General features: G+C 40.8%; 1 protein-coding gene across 1 annotated transcript in view; it reads right to left on the bottom strand.

Annotated features, from left to right (window-relative positions):
* The window catches only part of DNAH8 (dynein axonemal heavy chain 8), a 336,143-nt gene that overhangs the window by 137,443 nt on the left and 184,347 nt on the right, over positions 1–14,353 (bottom strand). The window contains exons 57-61 of the mRNA XM_044250418.1: positions 12,126–12,235; positions 7,422–7,585; positions 5,719–5,911; positions 3,078–3,200; positions 1,442–1,572 (exon numbers count right to left, since the gene is read on the bottom strand). Of these exons, the coding sequence (XP_044106353.1) occupies positions 1,442–1,572; positions 3,078–3,200; positions 5,719–5,911; positions 7,422–7,585; positions 12,126–12,235 (721 nt within the window). The remainder of the gene's footprint in view (positions 1–1,441; positions 1,573–3,077; positions 3,201–5,718; positions 5,912–7,421; positions 7,586–12,125; positions 12,236–14,353) is intronic.

The raw sequence follows: 14,353 nt of genomic DNA, 5'->3' as shown, positions 1-14,353 counted from the left end.
AGTAAGACCTACCAAGGGGTACGTGGGTAGCTCAGCTGGTTAAGAATCTGCCTTCAGCTCAGGTCATTATCTCAGGGTCCTGGGATGGAGTTCCAAGTGGGGGCTCCCAGCTCAGCCGGGAGTCTGCTTCCCCCTCTCCATCTGCCCCTCCCCCCAGTCATGCACACGTGTGAGTATGCTCCCTTGCTCTCTCTCAAATAAATAAATAAAATCTTAAAAAAAAAAAAAAAAAGTAAGATCCACCAGGAGTGAAAAGGCCAGCCAATGACTTGGAGAAGATACATGCAATATACATTCTGACAACAGAATTAGATCTAAAACATAAAGAACTCCTAAAAATCAGTAAGAGAAAAAAATCACATCCTAACTGGGGGAAAAAAATAAGAAAGGACATAACACAGATCTGTCCAAACAGCCAGTAAGGTCTGAAAATGAGTTCAACATTAGCCATGGGAAATGCAAACAGAAGGCACCGAGACATAGCACTACACATCCACCAGCACCGCTCAAGCGAGAAAGGCTCACGGTGCCGAAAGCGCTCCTGGAAGCAGAGCAACTGAAACCCTCATGAACCGCTGGTGGAAGTGTAGGTTGAACTACTATGGAAAATAGCTCCTCAGGGGGACGAACACTAAACATATGTCCGCTCCACACCCAGCCGTTCTATCTCCAGAAGTGTACTCAGTCATGGGCAAGAACACTCCTTACAGCTCTACTTGCCAAAAAATCCCCACAAATGTTTATCAACAGCACAACAGGTAACAAATTGTGGTATAATGTGAGAACGTGGAGGTCTGTCCAACAACAAGAATGAACAAATCACGGGTACATGCAGTACCATGGATGAAACCTCCAAACATTATACAGGCAATAGAAACTGGACCCAAGAGTCGACCCCATAGCATTTATAGATAGAAAGCTCAAGAATAGGGGCGCCTGGGTGGCTCAGTGGGTTAAGCCTCTGCCTCTGGCTCAGGTCATGGTCTCAGGGTCCTGGGATCAAGCCCCGAATCAGGGTCTCTGCTCTGCAGGGAGCCTGCTTCCTCCTCTCTCAGCCTGCCTCTCTGCCTACTTGTGATCTCTGTCTGTCAAATAAATAAATAAAATCTTTAAAAAAAAAAAAGAAAGAAAGCTCAAGAATAGGTAAAACTAAGTAGGTTTAGAAGTCAGAGTATGATTAACCTTAAGAGAGTAATGACTAGACAACCCTTGATGGGTACTTCCGGGGTGCTGATATTTTAGTTCTTCATCTGTAGACTAACAACTGAGGTGTACCTACTTTGTGACACCCATGATTTGCATACATTTCCTTAAATAAGTTATACTTAAATAAAAAGTTAATTTAAAAGATACACCAAATTGTCATATTTTTCAAGTGAACATTTTACTTCAGAGAAATTAATTATAGAAAAATATATTTCTGGGTTTTGTTTCACCTTACCTAGTTAATGTAATCTGAAATATTTGATATCCAGCTATAAAAGAGGCCAATCTCGAAAGACTTTGTTTTCCTGAACCACCAACACCCACCAGCAACGCATTTCCACAGGATGTTCGAACTATTCGTGAAATCTGTTTGGGAATAAAACGGTATATTTTTACAAATAGAATTCAACTGTTCACATCTTCTTGCCCTACATGAGTCGAAATTTTGAATGTATGCATGCAGACTACATTGGACTTTTTCCTTTAATGGGATATGTCAGTTTTTTAAAGTTATGCCTCCTACTGATTTAGTCAACTCAAATTCTTTCCTTGCCTATCATGAAAGAGAGAACAAATTGGCTTTCCTATCTCCTATTTCAAAGCCACTTTCTCTGTGCGTGTGTGTGTGTAATTTTGAATTTTATTATTTTCAGACACAAAGCATGATGGAGCTACTCTTCCCAATCCACAGAAAGGTTTGGATTATCCGCTTATTGTTCAGTCTAACACACTAACCTAGATAGACACCCTGCTCTACAATGAATATTACCTCTATTGTATCTCCGCCAATGAAAAAAATTTTAAGTACCCAAATTCTACTTACAAGAAAGGCAGGAAGGCATTTGTAGAAAACGACTTAGACTAGTCTTGTGTTGATTTTCTATGGCTGATTTCCTTGATAAGGATAAGATTGGAATTGTGGCTCACATCTTACGCAGGCCGTTGAAGACATTGCTAAAAAACTGCCTTTTACATTAATGCCACTGATTAAGATGAAAGTCTAGTTGGATCACTAATTTCATTATCATCACTAAAAAGCTTTTTTTTTTTAATGGAAATTTGACAGATGGCAGATAGTAACACAGTGGTATGTATTAATTCTATCATTATATTTTTTAATATGTTAACCACTTGGGGGGGTCCCAGGCCTCCAAGACCTTGTCACAGTGAATACGCAATAGTTACTTGTGACGTGGATAGATGTGAAACAGCCCTAGGACATCTGGAAATTCACCAACCTTGGGGAAGACAAAGTATAATAAACACAGAACAAACAGCCTCTTTATCAAACCTCCTGACACTGTGTTCAGACTTCCTGTAGAAACTCCTTTTCGATCTACACATGATACAAACGGCTCCTTTGGGTGTTGTTATCTAATTGGTTTCTGTTTTTATACCAGTCCTGTGCTCCCACCTTACTCTTTCGTCATCAGTTTGCCCATGATCTGTAAGCCAATCATGAAATTGACATTTTTAAAAGCATCAACTTTTCCGCTACAGGGAAGGGAACAGGATTCCCATTATACCAAAATAAAATTGGACTACATATTCACAGGGGTCTCTAGCTTATTTTCTAGAAAGGAAAAACTCTGGACATGTCAAAAGCTCTGAATACAAAAACCCATCAATTTGTCCTTGAAAAGCATCTGCTGTCATGTAGATGGGTTCAGCTAAGGGGTTTCTGATTAAGCCTTTGTTTTCTGAGACAGTGAACAACACAACCTACATTCTTCTATACTCTGCCTGAAATTACATATTTCTTCTCTCAAAACATCTGTCTGTGCAATTTACCCAGTTTTTATATGATCATATATCATATAACATATATGATATATTGATACGTATATCAACAAATAGTCAATAGTTAGAACCTTAATAAGATGAGTCATTGCATCTTTAAAAAACACTAGATCAAGAGATGTTCCTCTAATGATTTCATTGAACTGTCTCTGGTAGAACTGGAGTTTTTCAGACAGGAAGTCAAAGGATGGGACCTGTGGGTACAGAGAGAGAGAAAAACATTTAAGAGCTCAAATCTATGAAATCAGCAATTGTAAAGGCTCTTAAAAGTAATTCTAATTTTTTTTTAAAACCTAATGGAGAGGTGCATTGGTGTCTCAGTTAGGTTAGGTTAAGTGCCAGCTCTTGGTTTCAGCTCAGGTTGTGATCTCCAGTCGTGAGATCAACCCCTGCATCAGACTCTACACTCAGTGTAGAGTCCACTTGAGACTCTCTCCCTCCTTCTTCTTTCCCTTCTGCTCCTCCCCTCTCTTGCACTCACTCTCTCTCTCAAATAAATAAATAAAATCTTTTTTTAAAAAAAGATTTTATTTATTTATTTATTTGACAGAGAGCAAGAAAGGGAACCCAAGCAGAGAGAGTGGGAGAGGGAGAAGCAGGCTCCTTGCTTGATGCGGGACTCAATCCCAGAACCCTAGGATCATGACCTGAGCTGAAGGCAGACGCTTAATGACTGAGCCACCCAGGGGCCCAATCAATTAAGTCTTTCAAAAAATAAAAATAAAAACCTAATGGACTTCCAAATATCTTTCATGGATTGGTTGACTGTAAGTTACTTCCATTATTAGAGGTCTGAAACTTAACAGCATTAGCTGGTTGCCAGCATGAAATCATTCCTTGACCTTCCCCTTCATAAACCCCAGTGCCAACTCCCACCCATGGGAACTACCACTGGAATGTAATAAATATTTCTGTTTGTATTTGCTTTTTAATATTGTTTATGGATTTTTAAAAAGCACACAGAAGTTCTACATCATTGAGGTAGTCAAACAGTTTCTAAGTAAATACTTTTTTTTGCAAATATTTTCTCTCCCTTTAATTCTTTGACCTACATGCACTTCAGAAGTACTTTGTTTGTGACCCTGCTTAAAAAACCTTTTGGGGGCACATGTGTGGAGCAGTCAATTGGGTATCAACTCTTGCTTTTGGCTCAGGTCATGATCCCCCGGTTGTGAGATTGAGCCCCACATCAGCTATGCACTCAGCACTGGTTCTGTTTGGGATTCTCTCTCATGCTCCCTTTGCTCCTCCCCCAGGTTCTCACTCTCTCTAAAGTAAATTAAATCTTGAAAAAAAAAATCCTTTTGGGGGGCACCTGTGTGGTTCAGTCAGCTGGGCCTCTGAGTCTTGGTTTTGGATCAGGTCATGATATCAGGGTCCTGGGATTGAGCCCCAATTTGGACTTTGTGCTGAGCGTGGAACCCACTTAAGATTTTGGGTGGCTCAGTTGGTTAAGCATCTGCCTTCGTCTCAGGTCATGATCCCAGGGTCCTGAGATCAAGCCTCACATCAGGCTCCCTGCTAAGTGGGAAGCCTGTTTCTCTCTACCCCCTGCTCATGCTCTCTTGCTCTCTTTCTGTCTCTCTGTCTCTCTGTCTCTCAGAAAAATAAATAAAATCTTTAAAAAAAAAAAGATCCTCTCTCCTCCTCTCCTTCTGCCCGACCCCCCTCACCCACACAAGCATGCATGGGCATGCTCTCTCTCTCTCTCTCTCTCTCTCAGAGGGAAAAAAAGTCCTTTTGGAGTCCTGTTCAAACTTCATGAAATCTATATGTTACCTGTACATTAATTTTACATACCTATACATTAATTTAGGGAGAATGATGTGTTGACTTAATCAAGTCAAGTTTTATCATGTTTATCCCTAGATGTTTAACATACTTGTTGTTGTTAAATGAAGTACCTTCCTATTACAGTTTCTATCGCACGATTGTTGGCAAGAGTTGGCAAACTTTTTCTGCAAAGGGCAGGATTAAAGCTTCCTGGACCATATGGTTTGTCACAACTATTTCCCTCCACCCTCATAGTGCAGAAGTGGTCCTGGGCCATCGGAAACAAATCCACATGGCTGGGTTCCAATACAACTTTGCCTATGAACGCTGAATTTGAATGCCATATAATTTTCACATGTCCCACCATATTCTCCTCTTTTGGATTCTTTTTCCACCCATATAAAAAATGTAAACACCCTACCTAGCTCACAAATCTCACAAAACACAGGCAGAGGGCAGGATCTGGACCAACAACCATAACTTGCCAGCCTTTCATATAGAGGTAAGTTACTGAGTTTTTTATTTCTATCACACTTGGTCATCTTACTGAACTATTAAGAGTTAAAACAGATGTTCAGTTCTTTTCTATTATATTAAGAGATAATTGGGGTGCCTGGGTGGCTCAGTGGGTTAAGAGATAATCACCTCACCTGCACACAATACTTTTTTTTTCTATCTTTTATTTTTCATTTGTTTCATTGCCTAGAACTTACAAAACCGTACTTAATAGTAGTGATAATAGGAGGCATCCTTGTCTTATACTCGACTTTAATGGGATTGCTTCTAAATTACACTGAAATGTTTTACTTCCTAAATTACACTGAAATATTTTTCTTGGATATGAATCCCAACATATAACTAATGCAGAAGTTCCAACTCCATGGTAGGACTCCAGGGTGCTAAGAAATATACAGTTAGGTGATAGATTAAAATAAATACCAGTTCATAAATTTTGGGCACTTCAAATATGGTGTCTTCAGGCTCATCACCGGTTGGTTCAGGCATCTCATGGAGGAAATCCACAAAATATGGTTCAGGAAGAATGTATGATGTCACATCTGGGTTAATATTCTCTTCAACTGCTCGAACAAGATGGATATTAAACCACTGCTCATCTTCAGATGTTATAAATCTGTGAGAGAAATACAGGAGTAAATACGTAAAATATGAAGGCATCTTTCCTAATTGAACATGCCTGACCTCCCTCTACCTTTTAAGGCCCAATCCTGCACCTCGGACTCCTCAGAACAGGAGGACAGAAAAGGACGTAGCTCCATTCAAGAGAGTTATAACACTGAGTATTACTTAAAGAAAATACTGGCAAAGAGTCTCTCCTTGATTAAAATCTTAGTCTCCTCTGAATCCTCTTACCAATTAGGCCTTGACTGTTGGACTTCTGTGTCTTTCTTTGTATTACCCAATTGTACCAAGAATCCTGTCAAGTGGGTTTAATCCCAGAATCTCCCACTCCCCATGATCTGATCACCCTCAATATCTGACCAAATTCCTCATGTCCCATCATCCCTCCCCACCCTCCCCATATAATATCTATTCACCCTAGTCTGTTTTTGGCAAGAATCCTATTAGGTCAGTTTAGCTAGAATCCCTCCCTTACCTTTGATATATCCTTTCAGTAGTTTATAATCACTGACCTCCCCTAAACTTCTCCATGGCTATAAATTCCCACTCTTTCTTGTCATATTTGTAGTTGAGCTCAATTTCTCTCCCCAGGAGACCCCATCGCAGTGGTCCATATACCCATTGCAATAGTCCTGAATAAAGTCTGTATGCCTTATTGTTTGAATAGGTGTCATGAATAGTTTTTTTCTTTAACGATACAGATGAGTCACTTAAGTGGGGTCAAAGGTTCCTAAGATTTGCAATAAGAGTGCAGACTGATATTAAGTAGTGGGCGAGCGCCCACTTTCTGGTTTTGTGAGCACACAGCCCAGGTCCTTTTCAGACCTACCAGTATCAGAGGGGGAAGAGCAGAAGCAGGGGGACCAACATGTGAGAAAAACCACGTATGTATGTGATGTTGTGATAATCCCTTACAGCTTTGCAAGATCAGCATCACCATCCGTATTTTAAACAGGAGGAAGGGGAGGCTCAGAACTATGACTGAGCCTAAGTTCCCAGATTTCACCAAGTGAAAACTACACAGAGCTCAAACATTTTAGAAAATATACATAACTGTTTTCTGAAAAACAATCTGAGGGGTTTGAAGTGGCGGGGTAGGTGGGAAGTTGGGGTACCAGGTGGTGGGTATTATAGAGGGCACGGCTTGCATGGAGCACTGGGACTGGGTGTGGTGAAAAAATAATGAATACTGTTTTTCTGAAAATAAATAAATTGGAAAAAAAACTTAAAAAAAAAAGAAAATATACATAACTAAAATTCGCCTCTGAATGTTATCAGATGATGTGGTGATTTAAAAAGATGTGTTATGGAGATAATACTCAAGTAGACTGGCTGAACATTTTTCAAGAGGACCAGCAAGTGGGAAATGGCATCAATGATTCACGAGCCCCAGAGCAAATGAAGACAATACTCTAATTATTTGAGTAGGTAATGCAGGAATTGGGTCACACAGCGTCAACTTCTTACATAGTACATTTAAACTCAAGTGCTATGATATACACCTGTCGGCAATTACTCTGTTGCACTCGTGTTTGAAAAGTGAAAGGAGAATAGATATCGAATCACACTCCTCGGCTTTTATGGTTAACATTCCTTGCCAAATTCTGGAAAGATCTCGAAGATTGAAAATGTAATGAAATTTAGAAGGCGTTGGCAGCATCTTCATCTAGAGATGGACAAAAATGTATTACTCTCAAGGTGCTTCACAGATAAAACTAAAAGATAAAAACAGCTCTTTAGAATTAACTTTATTTCACAAATTTCATTTTAAATGAAATCAGCTGAGTAAATAAATCAAGATTAAGTTTATATTTTTGTTGCAGCGCTGATGAGAAAACCACATCATAAATAAACCAACATAGAATTTCAAAGACCATAAGCTCTTGAATCAGATCCATTCGAGAGTAACACTCTAGATGCCAATGCCAATGCCCGTTCCATCAGCATTAGTTGGCTTTGAACAAGTCGCTTTCACCTGAATTCTAAAAAACTATGTGAGTTGTGGGAATGACCATTCCTAATCATTGTTAACCATATTAGTGTGTATGTGGAAATACATCATAACAAAAAACTGGGTGTGAGCTTGTTGCCACACAGTTAAGAACAATGAAATTTCACTTCTAAAGTCAGTAACGATCATTTCCATAGATTGCTATAAGGTCTTTAGTATATTTGGATTTCTGTCAATATATCATAGTCTACATTTCATTGTGGAGATCCAAACTCAGTCAGCATGCTTTCACTTATCTGTCTATCCATAGTAAGTTGGCAGGCAACTGTGAAATGCAGCTATAATAACCAGGTAGCTTTTCTGGGTTTTGAATCCAAACAGGCAAAGCTATATCAATGACACATTCTTGTGTGGAGAGATACTAGTCAACGGATAAACTTGAGGTTTACTAGGTGTGGGAAGCATTGCTGGCCATGTGTAAAGATTGTAAATGATACCATGAGCATCATTTTGAGTGTGCAAACAATAATTCTGGAGATTCAAAGTAAACTCCCCACATGATTAATTTGGGAAAGCAAAAAAAAAAATTTTTTTTTAAGGACCTATTCATGGAATATGCCCTTTCTACATTGAAAAAGTACCCCATTGAGCTTATCGCAGAATCATTATAGGCTAATTCCCTGTGTCAGTTAAAACAGCAGGTAGCCAGGGAAGACCGAATGAAGACAAGTGTTATTTTAGCAATTATCCTTCAATTTCCCTCTTTGCTCAGTTCCATTCCCAGATAAAATATTCATTCTACTCACCAAAATGTAAGATTATATTACAAATATGCAGAAATAAAGGGCTCAGGCTGTGTGAATACTGCTTATTTCTTTGCTATGAAGGACCACTGCTGGGATGTCAGCCATTGAGGCAATCATTAAAGAGAATTGAATAAATTCCTTTTTTTTTTCCCTCTTCTCACCTGTTAACCTGCTTCTTTCACTTTAATTTTTGTCAGTTCCTTTCTTTTCTCACCTGGGCTTTTCCTTTAAAGCTTTGTAAAGTAGGGGTGCCTGGGTGGCTCAGTTGGTTGAGTATCCAATCCTTGATTTCATCTCAGGTCATGATCTCAAGGTCATAGGATCCAGCCCCATGCCTCCCTCTGTCCCCCCACTCTCTTTCTCCGGCTTTCTCTCAAATGAATAAATAAATCTTAAGAAGATAAGGCTGTGTCCAATAATATAAGGATGAAATGGTATACAAAGGTTAAAAGTGCTTTGGAAGGATGAGAGGTTTGAAGAAAAGATACAAAAAAAGGCTGCTTGCTGTTTATTTGGGGGTAGGGAAGGGAGAAAGATGTATTCATTATTCCGTGGTTATTTTCAAGTACTTCCTGCTGTCCTTAAGAAGATACCATGGTAACTAAAAATATAGCGTGGTAACTAGCAGCTCAATCCACTACCATCAGGGAGCTTCCATTCTAGTGGGGGAGCCTGACAATAAAGAAATAAGAAGCAAATATATCGGTAAATAAACAAGTTGACAAAAAATAATGATAAAAGTCATGGTCAGAAAAAATAAAAGTATGGTCAGGAGACAGATAATGACCATTGGGGACCATGGACAGTTACTTTAGAGCCTATCTGAGAAAGCTCCTCTGAAAGTAAGAAGGATGAGAATGACTCAAAGTATGATGGCCCAGAGGCACAAAAAATGTGGGGTGTTGAAGGAACAGCAAGAGGATAGAGGAGCTGGAGCGGAAGGTGGAAGGGGCGAGCAGGGACCAGCTCGGGATGAGTTTCACGGGCAAGAGTAAGATGTATCCGGGTTTCACTCCAAGTCTAACTGGGAGCCTCCTGGTGGTTTCAAGAAGAAGAAAAAAAAAATTTTTTTTTTTTTTTTTTAGATTTTATTTATTTATTTGACACAGAGAGAGAGAGGTAGCAAGAGCAGGCGGGAGCAGCAGGCAGAGGGAGAGAAGCAGACTCCCCACTGAGCAGGGAGCCTGACATGGGGCTTGATCCCAGGACCCCAGGATCAGGCGTCTCTGATTTACTTTTTTAAAAAGCATTATGTAAAGAACATGCTCTAGGAGGGCAAGAAGAAAGCAAGTCGCTGCATGGTCCAGAGGGCAGGTGATTGAAGCATCTATCGGGGCGAGGGGGTCACTCTGAGATGGGAGAGTGCTCAGCTTGGGATTGCATTCTGAAAGCATGGTAACGGAGACTGTGGAAGAACTGGAAGTAGAGGGGCGAGGGAGACAAATCAAGGATGGCAGCAGTTTCCTAGTCTGTGGAGGAGGATCAGTGTTGTTGCTATTAACCAAAAAGATGCCAAAGTCTGAGGCAAGGTCATACTGAAGCTCAGTTGGATTCTGTGGAGACACGTTAACTTTAAGATGGTTATTGGACATCTAAACGGCAATGTCTACTAAGCAGTTAGAAACCAGTATGGAGCCAAGCAGAGAGGCCTGGACTGGACACTGATTTTGAAGTCATCAGCATGGAGATGGTGTTTAAGGTCTTGAAGCTGGAGAAGCTATCTGGGTGAAGAATGCGTACAAGGGAGAGATTCTAGAAATCAAAATCGGGTGCACTCCAGTATCTAGAAGAAGGGAAGGAGAGGGGGATCTTTATAAAGGTAACTTGTCAAGTAGAAAGAAAACCAAGAGCATGAGGTCCCTTGGAAGCCAAGTGAAGAAGGTGTCAAGAGGGATAATTTAGGGGCACCTGGGTGGCTTAGTGGGTTAAGCCTCTGCCTTCCGCTCAGATCATGATCTCAGGGTCCTGGGATCAAGTCCCACATCGGGCTCTCTGCTCAGCAGGGAGCCTGCTTCCTCATCTCTCTCTCTCTCTGCTTGCCTCTTTGCCTACTTGTGATCTCTCTCTGTCAAATAAATAAAAAAATCTTTTAAAAAAAAGAGGGATAATTTATGTCAAATGCTGCTAAAGGGTCAAGTGAGAGGAAGAAATCACCCTTTGGATTTATTTGGCAAGACTGAGGTCTCTGGTAACCTTGATAAGAGCAGTGGAATGAAAGCTTGTGCCATACAGGTTAAAGAGGTAAAGAAAGATGAGACAGGAACCAGTAAACACTTGTATAACAAAAGAACCTTTGATGGAAAGACACCCAGAAGGCCAAAGCTTTTTAGGAGAATATGTACAGTAGCCCCCTGGGAAAACAGATGGGTCTTACCACAGAAAATTATCTCAGACACTCAGCCCTTGCCATTCATTTTGAAGTTTCCTTACAAGAGGCAGAACTGCATGTGCAAAGACCCTGTGTTGGCAAGGAGAAGGCACTGCAAGGAACTGGCCACTGCAGAGCACTGTGTGGACTGAGCATTTCATAAGAAACACCCAATTCCTCTCCTGGTAATTCTCTTACCTAGAATTCCCCCAGGAATCTGAGAGGTTGGCATCCTCCAGGTTTTCCCAGGACATAAGCTTCCTCCCGGAAATGTGTAATTGGCCTAATGAACGTTTTTTTAGCAAATACTTCAACTTCATTCTAAGCATAGGTCTGAGATGTCACAGACCTACACTTAATTGCTTTTTCATGAGTCTGCTTTAAGCCATCTGGTGACAGCTACAGGTTTGCTGAGTTTACTTAGGAGACTGACCTGTATATTAAAATCTAGACTAGGGGCACCTGAGTGGCACAGTTGGTTAAGCATCTGACTCAGGTAATGATTTCAGGGTCGTGAGATCAAGCCCAGCGTTGGGCTCCACACTTAGAGTGGAATATGCTTGAGACTCTCTCTCCCTCTCCCTCTACCCCTCCCCCTACTCTCTATGGTAAATAAATAAATCTTAAATATACATATATATACATATATATATATATTCTTTTTTGTGAAATACATTTCTATCCATCTAATCCCCGCTCCATCTCAGAGACTCACACAAGTTAGACTTTAAGTCTCAGGTAGCTAAGAACACCCAGAAATTCATGCATTCAGTCAGCCAGTAAACACATGAGTGTCTGACATACAAATCAGAGTAACAAGTGGAAAAGCAGTGTTCTCATTTTAGCAAAATTCTACTTTATCTTATAGTAATATCTCATACATATGGAAAGCAACTTCCAGTCAGAATATTTGCTCCCTGGAAGGAAAAAGTGTCATAAATCTATTCGAGCACCTAATTTGTTTTTCCCCCCTTCCCCCCCCACTACTCCATGATGTGATTATAAGCTCATGAGCCATGAGGTGAGAATGCACCGAGTAACAGCTGACTTTCTGTTATTACGGACAACAACGCTTCTGTACCTTCGTCCACTGCCATAGCACTCTGCCTGCTGAGACTAAATTTGCAATCATATCACATACTTCAGGTTTGAACTTTCTGCAAGGATCAAAGTACCCACAGCCAATAATTCCTGGAAAAGAAAACAAGATTGAAGGCACACACTTACGAAAAGATTACAAGGCGCATGTTTATCCTGGTGAATAAATCATGATAAGGCTGAGTAAGCTGGGTGAGGTTAAGAATTTGTCTCAAGGAATCAGCTAAGACTGGAGGTCAGGAGTGGGGCCAGCAAAGCTTAGTGTGCAGCAGTAAGCATTTTATATGTATTAACTCACTTAATCTTCCCCACATCCTATGGAAAAGGATCTCAGAAAGATATTATCATTATTCCCATTCTAATATGAGTTTAGTAACTTGCCCAAGGTCACACAGCTTGTATGTGGGTGGATCTGAAGTTTGAAACCAGGCAGCCTGGGTCTGGAGCCTACAAAACACTTGCCCTGAAGCCAACAAGAGCTGGAAAAGAATTTAGAGACTCCTTGCTTGTATCACAGATATGGAGACCAGATCAAGAGAGGGAAGGCAAATTGTTCAAGATCACACGGATTGGTTGTTGACAGAATTGGAATCAGGACCCACACCTTGGGACATTTGCCTGGGCTGGCGATGCCCCTAGGAAACACTCAGCACCATGACAATCGGACACAATTCCTCCTCACGAAGGACTGGGTTGTACATTTATAGATGGTCATTAAATTCTCAGTGTTTTGGGTTTTAAACTGCAAAAATATATTTTACTCTACTTCACTCTGGTGAGCCTGCATGTCGAATGACGCCTTCAGTTCTGAACATGGTATTTTCAGAGGAACGCAAACAGGAGTATCTGCTCAGGGACATAGAGAAGGTTTACAAAGGGAGGACCAGCTAAAGAAACTGGGGTCATTCACGTGGACGAAGAAGAGTAGCCCCGAGGGAATATCAAATTGTCCTGTAAAGCCAGGTTGGTTGTGTCCAATGCCTACAAGGCCCTTTTGCTCCCTGAATCCCCATATTCTAGATCCCTAACTTCCTGTGGGCTAAGTGTTCTGTAAGAAGCTTGGTGTCTGGAATCGAAAAACAGGATTAGCGCCACACCTCTGCCATGCTGGGGCAGTCATTTTACTTCTCTGAGCCTCAGTTTCTCGTTTCTTTCTATCTTTACTTTTCAGTATTAATCACACGGAAGCATGTATAAAATAGTTTAACAAATATACACTCACATAGAGTCTACTAGACTGAGAAACACAACCTTGCCCCCACACAGCAGAAGCCCCCCTTTGTCCATCCCCATCCACAACCCCTTCTTCCTCCCCGGGCAGCCACGACTCTGACCTGGTGAGAACCTGTGACTTGCTTTTCTTTGTAGCTTTTCTGCTTAGGGTTTGACCTTGAACCTTTTCTTTAACTTCAACTTTTGAAATTTAATTGCACATCTTCTCACATATTCCTTTCTGACTTGCTTCTTTTGCCCAAGATACTCCTGGGCTGAAGCCACGTGGGAGCCTGTAGCTGTGTCTATTCGTGTTTGCTGCTGCATAGCATTAAGCTGGGGGACTACACTGCCATTTATTGACGCAATTTCCCCACCAATAAATATTTGGATTATTTCACGGTTTTTGCTATCATGAACGTTGTTCTATAAATACGCTTGCATGTCTTCTGGTACACATACCCCAAATCAAGTAAAGATGGTTGAAGGGTTTAACTATGAGAGGCAAAACTGTAATGTCTGGAAGAAAATACAGGCCAGTATCTGCATGACCTCTGGGTAGGAAAAGACTTCCTAAATGCAACTCAGCATACACAAATCATTAAGGAGACAAAGGATAAAGAGGTATATGCCTGGGAGAGGAACTGCCGCGGGTGTCCGCACGTACGTTCTGCTTTCCCAGCAGTTATGTCCAGTCATTATCCACGGTGCTTGTCCCAATGAGACACCAGCCTGAGTGTCTCAGTTCTCATGCGTTCTCACCAATGCCTGATTTACAAATCCAGTGGGTCTAAAATGGTATTTCCTTGGTGTTCTAAATTTGCATTTTCCTGAATATTAGTATGTCTGTCATCTTTACATTTGTTTATTGGCCATTTGCTTCCCTCTTCTAAAATGCTTGGTTTTATGACCTTTGGTTTTATGCTTTGGTTTGGTTTTTGTGTTAGGATGTTTGCTTTTCTCTGATAGATTCACAGGATTTCTTTAAGTATTCAGATT

Source organism: Neovison vison, chromosome 1 (genome assembly GCF_020171115.1).
Source record: "Neovison vison isolate M4711 chromosome 1, ASM_NN_V1, whole genome shotgun sequence".
Lineage (NCBI taxonomy): Eukaryota > Metazoa > Chordata > Mammalia > Carnivora > Mustelidae > Neogale > Neogale vison.
The sequence above is the reverse complement of the archived record's forward strand: the minus strand, read 5'-3'. Positions and strand labels throughout refer to the sequence as shown.